General features: G+C 32.7%; 3 protein-coding genes across 3 annotated transcripts; all 3 read left to right on the top strand.

The window, feature by feature from the left end:
* The first annotated feature begins 1,100 nt into the window (after positions 1-1,100).
* LOC117341140 (histone H1-beta, late embryonic-like) lies at positions 1,101-2,024 on the top strand. The gene has a single exon (XM_033902985.1). It carries the CDS (start codon positions 1,127-1,129, stop codon positions 1,682-1,684), a length of 558 nt encoding a protein of 185 aa, XP_033758876.1. The 5' UTR covers positions 1,101-1,126; the 3' UTR covers positions 1,685-2,024.
* A 6,351-nt stretch (positions 2,025-8,375) lies between these two features.
* LOC117341079 (histone H1-delta-like) lies at positions 8,376-9,330 on the top strand. The gene has a single exon (XM_033902912.1). The coding sequence runs from the start codon at positions 8,404-8,406 to the stop codon at positions 8,956-8,958; it is 555 nt and encodes a 184-aa protein (XP_033758803.1). The 5' UTR covers positions 8,376-8,403; the 3' UTR covers positions 8,959-9,330.
* Positions 9,331-15,752: 6,422 nt separating this feature from the next.
* LOC117341080 (late histone H1-like) lies at positions 15,753-16,571 on the top strand. The gene has a single exon (XM_033902913.1). The coding sequence runs from the start codon at positions 15,786-15,788 to the stop codon at positions 16,335-16,337; it is 552 nt and encodes a 183-aa protein (XP_033758804.1). The 5' UTR covers positions 15,753-15,785; the 3' UTR covers positions 16,338-16,571.
* Positions 16,572-17,062: the final 491 nt, after the last annotated feature.

Below are 17,062 nucleotides of genomic sequence, written 5' to 3' on the forward strand. Positions count from 1 at the left end.
TTTGCAGGACACGAGCAAATTTCATTAAAACATTTAAACGTAATTTTTGTTAAACTATGTTTTCTTATATAATGTATGTTTTACAAAAGATAATGTTGTTTGGATGCAACAAAGCAATAAAGTTATACTTGCTTGCTTGATTAGATAAAAAAAATATCACTCTGTCAGCGTTGCCATTCCTTGAGACAGCGAACGTGTAAACTCCAGGGGCATGAATATGTTACAAAGAAAAATACACAGTATTGAAAGATAATGAATAAAATACCAAGTGTATGCAATTAGAATCTTTCTATTGTCATCATATAATTATTTTACTTGTCTTTTTTGTTGATATACATAGGTATACATAGTATATACTATAGAGTATTCCCCTAGCTTGATCACCAATCTAGAAAACAAGTCAGTATGCAATCTATAGGCACACGGAAACACCGACATATTCTTAGTTGATTTAATGCAATGTTCAGTTTTTACACATAAACACACATAAATAAGCATTTTATACATATATAATATATTTCTTGTTGTAATCCCACGAATACATATGACAATAATTGAATGTTTATCGCATACGAGTCACAGGATATGTAGCTCACAATATGGCGCCTATTCAAAGTTTGTGTTTCTATCTCCCAATTGAAATACGTTTTTACAAACATTGAATAAGATATGTACGTGTATATTATATTTCATTCAAAAGAAAAATGTTCATATTGCATGAAAATATAACAAAAATAATAGTTGTGAAACATTATTTACGATTAATTTACATTTGTAAAGGAAATTTATTGTTATCATATCACAATATCGCCAGAAAATGGTTTATTAACATGATTCTCACAGGAATTAATCAATTTCACTTGGAATATCTAAAATCTCAAAATAAAACTCTCTCGTTTGGTTCTTAAATGAATATAGTGTATGTTTTGATAATTGAGCTAAAAGCGATTAAAGTTGGAATGGGAAACACATAATCTGTGTAACTAACAAAATAAGTGTACAGAAAGCCAGTGACTATGTGGTGTCTTCGACGACGTTCGAGCAAAATGAGTAAATGGGCGGATTTTGAAATTTTTTGTCATTCTCGCTTATACCTCGGTACAGGAAGAATATCACACTCGTCACCATGAGCACCGCCGCAGCAGCCCCAGCGAAGAAAGCCAAGAAGGCAAGCAAGCCAAAGGCTCCAGCAGCCCATCCTACTTTTGCAGTTATGGTATCTGCAGCTATCGCAGCCTTGAAGGAAAAGCGTGGTTCATCTAAAATCGCTATTACCAGATGGATTTTGGCTAACTACAAGGTCACTGATGACAACAAAACCAGCGCCCGAGTGAGATCTACTCTTAAGGGTTGCGTTCAGAAGGGCACATTGAAACAAACTAAAGGCACCGGAGCTTCTGGCTCTTTCAAACTTGGAGAAAAACCCAAGGCAGCCAAGAAACCTGCAGCATCACCAAAGAAAGTAAAGAAGCCAAAGAAGGCCGCAGCAACTAAACCAAAGAAAGCAGCCGGCGAAAAGAAAGCCAAGAGTCCAAAGAAAGCCAAGAAGCCCGCAGCTAAGAAAGCTGCCGCCAAGCCAAAGGCCAAGACTCCAAAAAAGGCAGCCAAGAAGCCCGTTGCCAAGAAACCAGCAGCCAAAAAGCCCGCAGCTAAGAAAGCAGCCAAGAAGCCCGCCAAGAAGTAAACACTTTTCAGTGTTTGGTCGTAACTGACCCCCAACCCTAAAAGTCCTTTTCAGGACTACCCACTTTTCTCAAAAAGTGTCGAATGACATCTCGAATTACGCTACGCACTTTTTTTCACTAAACATACCTTACATTTTATTAAGGTATTTTTATCTGTTTCTGACGTGTCAGAAACTGAATACAAAGCAATTACTGCAATTGAACTGGATTTGATCAACAATGGACAAGAGTCTGTACAGGTAAGGCAATTAACCTCTCCTCTGTCCGAGACCGCAGGCTGTGACATACCTGGTAAGGCTAGATAATCTAATTACGTAATAAAAAACAGCTGAAGGGCAATATATATGTTGAACACCACTATTGTATTCGGAAGTTTGAAAAAAAGGTAAACAAAGGAATTGCAAAGGCAACAAAAATTCTGCTACAGGGAACCATCTAAACTGCTGGTTATGACACTGAATCTGGAAACAATTCTGACGTATGAAATTGTAACCGAATAATATTAAAATTGCTGAAGTTTTCAAAATGAAAATTGACAAAAAAAAATCAAATTAAATGTTCAATCAATGTTAACATAACACTTTTATTGAAGAATTCTTAATGACAATACCGTAAATATATTAAATTATGTTTTGTGTGAAGGTGATATTGCTTGCATCAAGCGCAAAAACCGAATTCTGAACCTTTTCAGATGCACATTATAACTCTTATTGAAATATTTCCCCCTATCTTGTGTTTACAAATGCTACGTTGCTGCAGACACCATGATGGTTACTATACATCACTATATATTTGTCTGTGCCATAACAAAATATTGTATGTAAAAAGGGGTCAATTTAAATAATTTGTGGATCTGTGATTATATATCATTATAAAAAAAAAAGACTTACATTCTGACATCAAACATTTCCCCCTTACTGTGTTGTAAGGTGTGTATCATGCAAAAGATGATGAAGATATTAAACGACATTTTACTGATCACAAACAGATACTTACAGTGGTAGAAATCCATGTAAAGTATATGTTATAATTACTGTTAACAAAAATAACAATGCTTTTCAACGGCAGAATAATACAAGTAACACAAACATTTGCTCTTGAAATATTCTTTTATGACAAAAGTTTGCGGAAAAGGCAAGCTTAAGTATTTTTGATACCCTTTTCTCAGAAAAACAATGACAGCTTATAAACCAATGTTAATTACGAGATTTTAATAATTATTAAGCAGAGATAAACAGCATTGTTATACGACGATACGCTATGATGAAAGGGAAACCACTCTCAACAACAGTCTACATGCGTCGTTCATGCATTCCTGTGTCTGAAACGGACAGAAGATATTGTTCCCCCTTCCACAGCGATTTCAAATATTCATGCCAGACATCTGACGATATAAGCGAATATGAGTTTAAAGTTTTTCGAGTATAGACATATCGATATTTAAAATACACATAGGTAATGGAAATATGATAACAAATATCATACAAAAACAAAATCAAAACTGAACAATGAAAATTTAAAAAAAATGTTTTTTTTCTTCAAGATTCCCCTTTTCAACTATGCGCATTAAGCAAATTTTAGAAAGAAAATATTCAGCAACATTATAACGTTGCAGCTAATATATTGTGGTAATATATATATAGCATCAGCCTTTATAACAATATATTTTAATCATTTCATTATTATGTTAAAATCCCTTGAATCGTTCAATACTGTTTATATAGTATTGTATATAAGTTAAAATCAGTTCATTAATATCATCCGATAGGATATGATCTCCTCAGGTCGAATCTGAAAAGACAATATGGTCATGAATTTCGTAAATTAAATACCTAGACTTAGAGAAATTAGGATAAGTAAAAACATAATGATCGTTATTTTCACTGGAAAAACAACAGGCACCAATCAGGGATAAGATGACCTACATTTATGATGACTGATGACGAGGGGCTAAATTTGTTTTCAAGTATCAGAAATTATTAGGAGTAGCTTCATTAGGATTAAGTAAGGTACGTTTGAGATTCCTTTTTAGTGAACTTACACCTGGTTAGCAAAATATGCAGATAATTCCATGCCTGCATGGTATTATCCGAGAAACTTGTTATATAGATATTTGTTTTTGACCTTTGGATATTGAAAAATCTATTGTGACACTAGTTATGAATACTTTGCTTATGATTTATTGACGGTTCAATGAGATTAAGCAAATAATCAAGATTGTTTTTATTCACTAAGGACAAAGTGTGTACAATGGCTTACAGGGTAATAACCTGAATATGTAAGAGTGTGCAAACTAACGTATTTATAAGCAATTTTATTTCACTATAAACAGAAACGTAATAAGTACAATACAACATAAGAAATAATATACAATCTGTACTTATCAAATATCAACTTTAAATACAAAGTTTTCCCACATTTTTGAGGAAATGACTTCACTCTAGATAATAATGATTTGTTACAAATTTCAAACATATCTCCCAATTTAAGCTCTCTTCCTAGCTTCCAGTATATAATAAATGAAAATTAATAGATATTGTAAATGAATGGGGAAAAATTAAAAAAAAAGAAAGAAAAAGAAAGCACGATTATTACATGGTATACCAATCCACCTACCATTTTCAACAGATAACTTTAAATTTGACATTCTAAATAATGCGCTCTTTGGAATTACGCTTAATTTGATAACTGTTTTTTAAAGATAGAATAAAATTGTCGACGAGACGATGATTTGCTAGTAGAAAACCATTTTATATGAATTGGTCACATAAACGTCTTTTAAGCAATGTTTTGAAAACAGTTTTGTTTAATGTACAAGTGTTTTGGTATATCCAAATGCTGTTAAAACCGGTATCATTAGTATTTGATTTATATAGCTAAGCCATTTAAAGTCTGCTGCTTGAATTTCTTTCATTTTTAGTATTAAGCGATAGAATGTAGTAGAAAGTTTGTCGCCTCTTGTGATTAATGTATGCCAAAACATTAACATCCTTAATTTTATTTCAATTTCAACAGGAAATTTGCCAAGTTCGCCATAAACCATATAATTTGGTGTACTACTTGATACTTCTAACATTTAAAATTTCTTACATAATTGCAAGTTATTTTTTTTTTTTCAATTATGCATACGTTTTCGTATCCTCAGATTTCACAGAATAAAGTAAAATTGGGAAAACCAGTGAATCGAACAATTTAAGTTACAAGTCTATAGATAATTGGACGTTTCTTGTTTTGTATACAATGCAAATAATGCGTTCTTTGCTTGTTCAGCTTACTTATGTTGTTAGCAAAAGAACCGTTATAGTTAAATACTGAGTATGCGAGATCAGGATAAGATAAGGATAAGAATCCTCGCGATTTAGTTGCTCATCCAACATGGTTAAGTGAAACTGTCGTCTATTTTTACGTTTTTTTTTAAATTACATTTTTTTTTCTTATTGGTATTACCTGTTAATTTCTAGTATTTACAATAATTTTGAAAACAATCAAGAGCACTTTGTAAACCTTCAGGAGATTCGGACATCAAAACGGCATAGTCTGCATATAAAATAACAAACAATCTAACATATACACCAAAAGTATGTTCACATAAACTATCAATTTCTTGAGTCTCTAGATACATTATTTTGTTGAAGATACTCTTCTAAATCATTAAGGTACATTGTATTTAGAAAACAAAATAACAAATTTTCGCCTTGTTTTAAACCGACGTTACACATAAAAATCAGATGTCTCACTTCCGTTTCGAACACGTGATTTAGTATTATTATATAAATTATTGATAACTTCCAAATTTTCACCTGTGAGAGGTGCTTCTTACGATGAATAACTGCATTTTTCTCCATAATCCGAGTAATGTGTTTTATAATTTTGTACAGTAAAAATTAAAATCATTTTGTGTTTAGGATGCCTAGATTATAATTTTTCCATGTCAGTTTCTTGATATAGTTTATAATGTGAAATACCACTATACACTAGTTTATAATTGTCTAAATTCACATCAATATTGTTTTATCATAATAATTATTCTGACGAGTAGACTGTAATCAGACTCCTTAAATCAATCAGTAAGGTTGCCAATTACTCAGTATACAAAAGTGATCCCTTACATCATATTATTTTTTATCTTTTACCTATACATGCTTTTACATTTTAAGAGATTAAACTTTAACAGTAAACCGAAACCGTTGTACATTTCAGACCTTTCTTTTAAATTCTTGAATTTTTTTACCTATCTATTACTGTGTTTTGCTTTATTTGTGACTAAAATCATTGTTAAATATAATAGTTTCTACAAGACATAATGGTTTAGATTTACCTCAATATTCTTTTTATTAGATTTACCTCAATATTCCTTTTTTTAGATTTACCTCAATATTCTTTTTATTAGATTTACCTCAATATTCTTTTTATTAGATTTACCTCAATATTCTTTTTATTAGATTTACCTCAATATTCTTTTCTTTTAACAATTGTCTTTTGCACACACTAGGCAATACATGATGATTAATGTCAACTTATTTGTGTTAGTTATTAACTTTTTTAAGTTTTTGAGTAATGAGAACTAAAAAACGAAAATATTTGAGGTACGATTTGTATCGAAGTATTTTTTTATCCTTGTTTAAAAAAGTAGAATTAAGATGAAAGACGATTTTACTTTTTAACCCACTTCCTATATAATTCATTTTCTTACTAAGCATCAAAAGATTTGCTTATCAGTTATTATCTATGCACATGCATGTATCATTTATCTGACGGGACTATTCCATAAGAATTAAGAAGAATTTGAACTCGAGACTGACAATCTTATAGACTTTAATTAACATGATATATTATCTTAATAAGTTTGTAATAAACATCGACCTACTTGGGATTTTATCTCACTATTTTTCTTGCTTGTATTGTTTCCATTTATTTTTTATTTTCACTTTCTCGGCACGCATCTGGCATTAATTTGGCGAAGTATATGCTGGGTGTGATGTTACATATGCTACTGATAATATTTCATTAATGTTTGTGGTCTTGGAAGTTAACACATTAGATCATATATAAAAACATACTAAAATATTAACTAAAGCAAAATGTATTACACGATAATATATTTCACTTGTAATTTATTGTATAAATGTATACTAAAGGTTAACGTATCATATTGCAGTTTGCGTGTAATATATCATTATCAATAGTTTAATTGGAGTTTGATAATTCATTTAACACGTAAATTATATATTAAGGAATGCTATATCGATATACATATACAATGTATATATATTTACTCATAAGAAAAGTTTAATTAATGTAAAATAATACATTTTACATTAAATTTCTTATATTTATCAAAGCATGCTAAATATATCAAAGCATATTTATTTTGAACTGGAGTATGATAATACATTTTAAATGTAATTCATTAAATGAACATTTGTTAAAATGTATTGTATAGGTATTGTTAGATATTGCAGTCTGAGGGTCTAAGATGTTCTTGTATGTATGTCCATTTTCAGGAAAATGACTCAAATCGGATAAATGAATTAAAAATACCTTATATTCTATTATTGTTAGAGCGACATCGACAACTGTTTTCCGGCAACTCAATGTCATTACTATATCCTGCTGATTTTCAACATGCAATCACGCATCATGTAATTCGCGTATTATTCAAGGTAAACTCCTGCATTTTTCCGGTATTAAATATTATATAGTTTTATTAGTAAGACATGATTATGCTTTCGAGAGGGCATACCCAAGATAAAATGTGGCTGAGCCCGATTAGCCAACTTCAGGCAAATCATATGACCCAGTTTACTGCCTTATTGCACATGATACGTGATACAATTACTTATAACATAATACATCCAATTTAAAGGTGGATTTATTTCATCATTTTTAAGATATTGCTATTCATCTTTAAGTATTTTATTGATATATATTGATATCAGGGTTCAATAAACAGTACATTATTACGATACAATACACCATGCAATCTCAGATAACATGTAAACAATGACGCGATATCATAGGCCGATTGAAACTACACATATCCCTGCTGACAAGCAATGTGACTTTAATGAAGATTTCCTTCATGTACAATACATGTGCAATTGTAATTTCATTATTTTATAGGCAAATATCACTAAAGAATCGTGATATTTATACATTTAGCGTATAATCGTCGTACATAGCTCACAATATGGCGCCTGATCGAAGTTTGTGTTTCTATCACACGATTGAAATACGTTTTTATAAACGTTAAAGAAGATATGTAAGTGAATATGATATATCATCCGAAAGAAAAATAATCATATTGCATGAAAATGTAACAAAAACAAGAGCAGTGAACCATTATTCACGATAAATTAACATTTGTACAGGAAATTTGTTGTCATCAAATAACAATATCGCCAGAAAATGGTTTATTTACATGGTTCTCGCAGAAAGTAATCAATTTGTCTTGGCAAATCTAAAATCCCCAAATAAAATTCTTTCTTTTGGATCTAAAATGAATAAAGTGGATGTTTCGATAATTGAACTATAGGCGATTAAAGTTGGAATAGGAAACACATATTCTGTGCAACTAACAAAATACGGTGAGATGAAAGCCAGCGACTGCGTGGTGTCTTCGACGACGTTCGAGCAAAATGAGTAAATAGGCGGATTTTGAAATTTTTTGTCATTCTCGCTTATACCTCGGTACAGGAAGAATATCCAACTCGTCACCATGAGCGCCGCAGCAGCAGCATCTCCATCGAAGAAAGTAAAGAAGGCAAGCAAGCCAAAGGCTCCAGCAGCTCATCCTAAATATGAAGTTATGATAGCTGCAGCTATCGCAGCACTGAAGGAGAAAGGTGGTTCATCTAAAATCGCCATCAAAAAGTACATTCTGGGTAACTACAAGGTCGCTGATGACAACAAATCCAGTGCCCTCATCAAAGCTGCTCTCAAGAGAAGCGTTGTTAAGGGTGCACTGAAGCAAGTCAAAGGCACCGGAGCTTCTGGCTCATTCAAACTTGGAGAAAAGCCCAAGGCAGCCAAGAAACCAGCAGCCAAGAAAGTAAAGAAACCAAAGGCTGCAGCAGCTAAACCAAAGAAAGCCTCCGGCGAAAAGAAAGCCAAGAGTCCAAAGAAAGCGACCAAGAAGCCCGCAGCTAAGAAAGCTGCCGCCAAGCCAAAGGCCAAGACTCCAAAAAAGGCAGCCAAGAAGCCAGCAGCTAAGAAACCAGCAGCAAAAAAGCCCGCAGCTAAGAAAGCAGCCAAGAAGCCCGCCAAGAAGTAAACACTTTTCAGTGTTTGGTCGTAACTGACCCCCAACCATAAAAGTCCTTTTCAGGACTACCCACTTTTCTCAAAAAGTGTCTAATGACATCTCGAATTACGCTACGCACTTTATTTCAGCCAAGCATGCCCTGGGTGAATTATAATGTAGGTATTTTTTATCTGAATACAATGCACTTGGCTTTGTGATATATAGATACTATTTAAAATTGTCGTAATTGAACTTAATTTGATCAACAGTGGATTCTTTTCCCCCCGACTGGAGTCTGTGAAAACAGGTCAGGCAATTTACAGACTGCATGCTATGATATACCTGGTACGATCAGATATATAATCTCCTTACGTAATAAAAAAAACTGAAGATTGAAATTTATCAGATGGACACCATTATTGTATCTTTAAAAGCAGTCAACAAAGGAATAACAAATGGCAAAGCACATACATGGCAAGAGCTCGTCAAATATAAGGTGATCATGCTACGCAGTTTATGTCAGCCTCACTTGTCCTATCTAAATATTTACTATTTAATAAAACCGACAGCTGACGTGAGTCAGTACCCTATAAGGTAAGCAAGAGGGCTGTGGATTTATACCAAAATGTTATCACAGTAAGAGTAGGGGCTAATATGTTTTCTGTAAACACTAACAAGAAGCAGACGCCTGTGGTCATACTTGGTAACATAATGAATAGAATAGAATGGCCAGTTAATCTCATTACGTAATACAATTCAGCTGTAGGGTATAATGCATACGGTTGACTCAACTATAGTGTGCATTAATCTGGAAACAATAGAGCAAAGAATTCACGTAGGACTACATCAGAAGTGGAGTTTTTAAAAATGACAATTATCTCAAATGGTAAAATTTTGAATGATGATATTAGTTAGGCTGACAACAGTTAGAACGATGGAAAACAGCTGGTCGAAAATTAAAATGACAAAAGTTTTCAAGTTGAAAATCGGAAATAATGTTCTATCAATGTTCCTTTAGTACTTTTATCATAAAATTCTTCGTGATAATATCACAAAAGAGGATATGTTTTAAATATGTATATCTAAATGTAATATTAAACTATTCTTGCATGTAGGAATACACTGCATTTCTGAACTTTTTCAGATGCACATACCATTTATTTTGCATCAGAAGGCTAGCCTTTCTTGATGTACTATATATGTTACTGCAGACATGATGATTCTTACCAGCAAACATTTCACATGAGAACATCATTAGAACCACATGTCCCAATCTTTGATATCAATACAGGTACATTTGTCTACACCATACGCAAATATGCCTCCGAAAGTAAACATGATTTTAACAACAAATCTGACTTATTCCTGGACTTAGTGCAGAAACTATATTCAGCTTGACTATAAGGTAATAAAACTCAATACATAACAGTCTTCCAATAATAACATCTATAAAAATAAATGAAGTAAACCTACACAGCGAAACTTTTCCGTTTAGTATTTTTGAGATCTTCCATAATGTTTGCAAACCGATATGATTCCAATGTATACGATTTTGGTATTTGGGATAATTGTGACAAAAACGTTAAGAATGTTTGTATTTCCTGTTCAGTAAACATATCAATTCTTATATAATAATATCGACATGAACACGGCTTAATGTTTTATGGAAAAATTAATGACCATTCTATACACATAATGACTTCGTCTTTGACAAAAGATTCCATAAAGTGGAAGTCTAACTTTCCCCCTTCCTCCAGAAAATAATGACAGCATAAGAACCATTGCTAGTTATGTGATTTTAATGATATATTTACGCTGCGATTAAAGGGAGACCACTCTAAAAATTACCTTTCCTCTACGGGCATATTACTATTGTCACAATAGAGAATTAACTATTTCATCTGTCAACCTAATTGCCGTTTTGGATGTATTACTATAATGCAGGCTTTGTGTCGGTCGGTAATAAAGCCTGAGTTTGGCCTAGAGCCAAATGGGTGCATTTTTGGATATTTCTAAACTCGACCTCTATCTTCGAGAAGTTATTGTTTGTAAAAAAATTGATTACATTTACCATCTTCAATCTTCATAACTTGCATTTCCAAGGGTTATAAAGACAACAAATATCGGTGGTTCCTAATGTTATTCTTTTAATTATCCGGCTTTGATGGGAATTTACTGTAATTTTACGTTTCACTAGAAGCACTGCGCTGAAATATGATTGAGCTAATTACACGTTCCATATCTACTACTTCTACGAAGAGTAAGGGACTCCCATTCATCATTGTGGTAGCCTTGTTTTGACAAAATTTTATTACCCCCCCCCCCCCCCCCCCCCCTGATAACAATGATAAAAATTAGACATGATATATGTTGCACAATCACTCATTTGAATACCTATTAATCAATGTTGACCTATTAACTCAATCAACAGAAGTTTAACACGTGTGCATGTGTGATATGATACGTTACACTTTGTATTACAGTAACATCACCAGTCTACAATATATTATGTTATACATAATTTTGTGTCTAATCATTAATTTCAAATTATATTATGTATATGATTTCTTTGAGAAATAAAAGCCCATAATTGCACTTGTATTTTACTGTTTTTGACACTTATAACATTCGTCCGTCATTGACAAATCTGTTTAAATACTAATACGCAGTATATTGAGCAACAGGCTGAGGAAAGAGGAAACACAGATATTGGGAAATATCCGAATGGTTATAAATTGTATGGTGTTATACTGAGAAAATGTAAGCTGAAAAATAGTTTTTGTCCATGAAAGTTTGAAAAAATTGTGAATTGTCGTAAACTTACGAGTATTCAGAAATACAACGACAGATTGTGTACATTTTGTGTTATTGAAGCCGGAGAAAATTCATTGGCTCTAGAAATGTATTATTTCATGTACAACTACACCTACTTAGAGACACAGTCATTCCAGATTATCAATTCTGTATCAATAAAAAGATTTACGATTTTCATTGTAACTGTTTGTAAATTTCTAGAAGGAAATGAACTCATTATTAAATGATTGATCAATGTTTGTATTTCAACAGCCTAATTTATTCAATATAATATTTCTGTATTATTTCATACTACATTTCTCTAGCATTTACGTATTATTATAATAAAGTAGTTTATCTCAGGCATGTGCGATTCTTACATTATACTATGGCATCTTGTTACAGGCAATACGTGTGTTTGAGTTCTGATTATAATATGAAAATCTAAATATATGTATATGACGAGTCAAAAAGTTGTCTTCCTTCGTCATTTGTGTTGCTAAGTTATATATCTATTTATTAGCACAATGTATCATATACACTATGTGTTGGTGATCCGAAGCCCGGTCAGGGCACGAGTCAAAAAGTTGTCTTTCTTCGTCATTTTTGTTGCTAAGTATATATGTATAAATATATTTTTAAAACAAAAAACTTAACAACGTTCTCTTAGCGCTTTCTCTCCATCTTGGGAGTTCTTCAGAGAGGTTTGTTTATTTTGAACTCATTATGATGTCATATATTATGACGTCATTAACATAGCAACAATCAACAATGACGACACAACAAAACTGTTCCAGTCAGAAAATATATAATTGATAAAGATAACTATATTCATTAATTAATTATTTTAAGAACATTAAACCGAAATAGTACTGTTCAAGCTAGGCTTAAGAAGTCTGATGAATTCAGATTCTTTTGCCTCACGCCTAATTGGATCTGCATCATTCATTTGATAATTAGAGAAAATTTCAAACTCTCCATTAGAACATTCGTGAACATGTTTACTAACAGGTAAAAATCTTTAATGATCGTTCCGAATTTGTTGTCTATGTACCGTCATTCTTGTACTCAGTTCCATACCAGTTTGACCAATATAAAATTAGAGCATTTGCTACAAATTAAAACATAAATTACGTGGCTTGATCTACAATTCATATTCTTTTTAACTTTAAAATTGAAACCGTCTTTTAATTTAATTTCACTTCCTTGTATGATATAGCTGGAAGTACCACAACAGGATGTATTATATTTAGATACACAGACATTAGAAAAGTTCTAACTGCCAAATCTATATCTAGTTAAGATTCGCTTAAGATTTTTTAGGTTGTCTTTTACTATTGATAAGAAAACACCTATCTAGAACAATTTTCATATGCTCACTTCCTCTTTTCATGTCCTCACATTGATTACGAATAACAGGAACATGTTAAAATTAAGAGGATTAAAAGTCGAAATGAAAGGAGTTATACAGGTCTTTGTTTTTGCTTCACGAGTACGGGATGTAAAAGGTCGCTTTTCTATGGCCATACGTATCCCATTCCCAATTAACTGGTCTGAGTATTCTTGAGATTTCAAGTAAAGGGTAGGTTCTTAAAGCCTTTTCCGTACATTATTAGCTGTATCGCTAACTATAGTGACGATAAGGGATGCTAAATTAAAAGGAATATTTACCTTAATATGTTTTGATTGGCTAGACCAAAAATTTAAGTAATTGTGCGAATCCGTAGGCTTATCATACAGATCAGTAGAAATAATGTTATCTTTCAATATGATTAAAACATCCAGAAAAGGCAATAAAGTTTCATTTGATTCAATAGTATAGCAAATAGAAGGATGCAAAGAATTTAGATCATTAAAAAAATCATGAACATTTAGTTCATCTGGCCATATGATGAAACAATCATCAAGAAAACGTAAAAATCCCCCCCCCCCCCCCTAATATATATATAAGAAAAAGAAATCTGTCCTTGCGAAGGTGAATGTATAAAAAATAACAAAAAAACAAGACTTTGCCGCAAGGCCTTTCTGCCCTCTCAAGCTTGTTCAGTCCGTTTGAAAAAGCCTGAGAGGTCAGAAAGGCCTTGTGGCAAAGTCTTGTGTTTTTTTTTGTTATTATATATATAAATGTATATACTAAAAAATGTTGAAGGTGACAGAATGCAATTAATGTATAACGCCTTGGATTGTCAATTGCTATTTTTGATACATATAAAAAAAGACAAGGACGAAGACTTCGTCCTTTGTCAATGTTTTCTATACATATTTTGTATTTTAACTCCGGCAATGTGAAAATAACATATTCATCGGATTTGATTATTTGAACTCAACATTTTAAGTGTATCATATCTGATCAGATACTGAAATAAGTTAAGTATGTACATATAATTATTGAATATTACTGTCGTTTTGTATTATGGTTAAAATCTATTCAGTTAAGTGAAAGTGTTTTACCTGTACGCAAATAATTTCTTTTCGCGTTATATTTTATTACACTAATTTAAAAAAAAAGTATTCATGCAATGACAAGGTTTTTTTTAACGAAAAAAACATAACGCAAATTCTACTTTCCCCCATTATAAACCTTAATTTATACCATAAAGAGATATTTTTTTTACCAAATAAAATATACATGTAGTATTTTTTAATGATCGCTAGTTTCATGTTTATTTTCTAAGCGACATCGCCAACTTCTAGTTTTCGTCTTACCGACTGAAGTCAGTGTTTTATCTGCGTTTTCTAAAAGTCTAAAAATAGAAAATTCAATGTGTGATACAACAAATGACGCACCCGATCAAAACAAACTCGATAAGATATCTTATATGATAAATAAGATAAGATATATATTGGAAAATTTTGGAAAATTTCTGAATTAACGTCGTGATTAAATGACATTTGGCTTGCCATAATTCTTACCCAAATAACATTGACGTGTGTAAATTTATATTCCAATAGTTAAATGTGACACGTTTAGAACAGACATATATATTTGTAGTTTCCTTTGAAATGCATTATTGAAATTAGTAAATGTATTTAAAATAATTAAATTTCTTGAATTATGGGTATATTGCCCCTTTGGATAATCAAGATGTTGACCTTTTATTATTTGTATTTTATCTATTTCGGGTTTTGTTAGTGGTCGCCTCCTATCACTTTAGACCCTTACTTCATTAAACAGCATTATCGACGAGTCATTGAAGGAAGAACAGCTGTAAGATACAGTTAAATTTATTCTTGCTCCATTGTATCTAACTCTTAATTTCTTTTGGGAGTTACTAAAACATCTCATCACCTTTGTACAATCATTGAGATAGTACAGGAGAGTGAATTGGATGACATCATATAGGCCGTTGTAAACACCAACATTTCACAGCTATGATTAATATATACATGTATATATAACTTCTTTGTAAGATAAGTATTTCACACTTTAACACTATATATACTGTTGTAATTTCATTATTATATATAATTAAAAAGTGTGTTAATTGATTAATCGTAGTCTATGTGTCATAAATTATACGGTCGTAACTAGCAATATGGCGCTTGTTCGATGTTTGTGCTTCTATACCCCGATTGAATTACAGATTTGTCAATATTAAAGAAGATATCTATATCTCTATGATATATTATTCAAAAGAAAGATATTTATTTTGCATAAAAATGAAATAGAAATAATACTTATAGTATGTTTAATTTGATAGATTCACATCTGAATTGGAAATTTGTTGCGAACAAATGGCAATATCGTCAGAAAATGGTTTATAAACATGATTCTCCTGGAAATCAAACAATTTTGCTTGAAATGTCTAAAATCTCCAAACAAAATTCTTTCCATTCGTCCTGAGACGTATATCATGGAAATTTAATTCAATGAACTATATACAATGAAAGTTGGAATAGGAAGCACATATTCTGTGCAACTAACAAAATACGGTGAGATGAAAGCCAGCGACTGCGTGGTGTCTTCGACGACGTTCGAGCAAAAGGAGTAAATAGGCGGATTTTGAAATTTTTTGTCATTCTCGCTTATACCTCGGTACAGGAAGAATATCCAACTCGTCACCATGAGCGCCGCAGCAGCATCTCCATCGAAGAAAGTAAAGAAGGCAAGCAAGCCAAAGGCTCCAGCAGCTCATCCTAAATATGAAGTTATGATAGCTGCAGCTATCGCAGCACTGAAGGAGAAAGGTGGTTCATCTAAAATCGCCATCAAAAAGTACATTCTGGGTAACTACAAGGTCGCTGATGACAACAAATCCAGTGCCCTCATCAAAGCTGCTCTCAAGAGAAGCGTTGTTAAGGGTGCACTGAAGCAAGTCAAAGGCACCGGAGCTTCTGGCTCATTCAAACTTGGAGAAAAGCCCAAGGCAGCCAAGAAACCAGCAGCCAAGAAAGTAAAGAAACCAAAGGCTGCAGCAGCTAAACCAAAGAAAGCCTCTGGCGAAAAGAAAGCCAAGAGTCCAAAGAAAGCGGCCAAGAAGCCCGCAGCTAAGAAAGCTGCCGCCAAGCCAAAGGCCAAGACTCCAAAAAAGGCAGCCAAGAAGCCAGCAGCTAAGAAACCAGCAGCAAAAAAGCCCGCAGCTAAGAAAGCAGTCAAGAAGCCCGCCAAGAAGTAAACACTTTTCAGTGTTTGGTCGTAACTGACCCCCAACCCTAAAAGTCCTTTTCAGGACTACCCACTTTTCTCAAAAAGTGTCTAATGGCATCTCGAATTACGCTACGCACATTATTTCAGCCAAGCATGCCCTGGTTGAATTATAATGTAGGTATTTTTTTATCTGAATACAATGCAATTGGCTTTGCTATATATAGATACTATTTACAATTGTCACAATTGAACTGAATTTGATCAACAGTGGATTCTTCCCCCCCCCCCCCCCCCGACTGGAGTCGAACAGGTCAGGCAATTTACAGACTGCATGCTATGATATACCTGGTACGATCAGATATATAATCTCCTTACGTAATAAAAAAAACTGAAGATTGAAATATATCAGATGGACACCATTATTGTATCTTTAAAAGCAGTCAACAAAGGAATAACAAATGGCAAAGCACATACATGGCAAGAGCTCGTCAAATATAAGGTGATCATGCTACGCAGTTTATGTCCGCCTTACATGTCCTATCTGAATATTTAATAAAATCGACAGCTGACGTGAGTCAGTACCCTATAAGGTAAGCAAGAGGGCTGTGGATTTATACCAAAATGTTGACACAGTAAGAGTAGGGGCTAATATGTTTTCTGTAAACACTAACAAGAAGCAGACGCCTGTGGTCATACTTGGTAACATAATTGATATAATCTTGGCCAGTTAATCTCATTACGTAATACAATTCA

This window comes from Pecten maximus, chromosome 13 (assembly GCF_902652985.1).
Source record: "Pecten maximus chromosome 13, xPecMax1.1, whole genome shotgun sequence".
Lineage (NCBI taxonomy): Eukaryota > Metazoa > Mollusca > Bivalvia > Pectinida > Pectinidae > Pecten > Pecten maximus.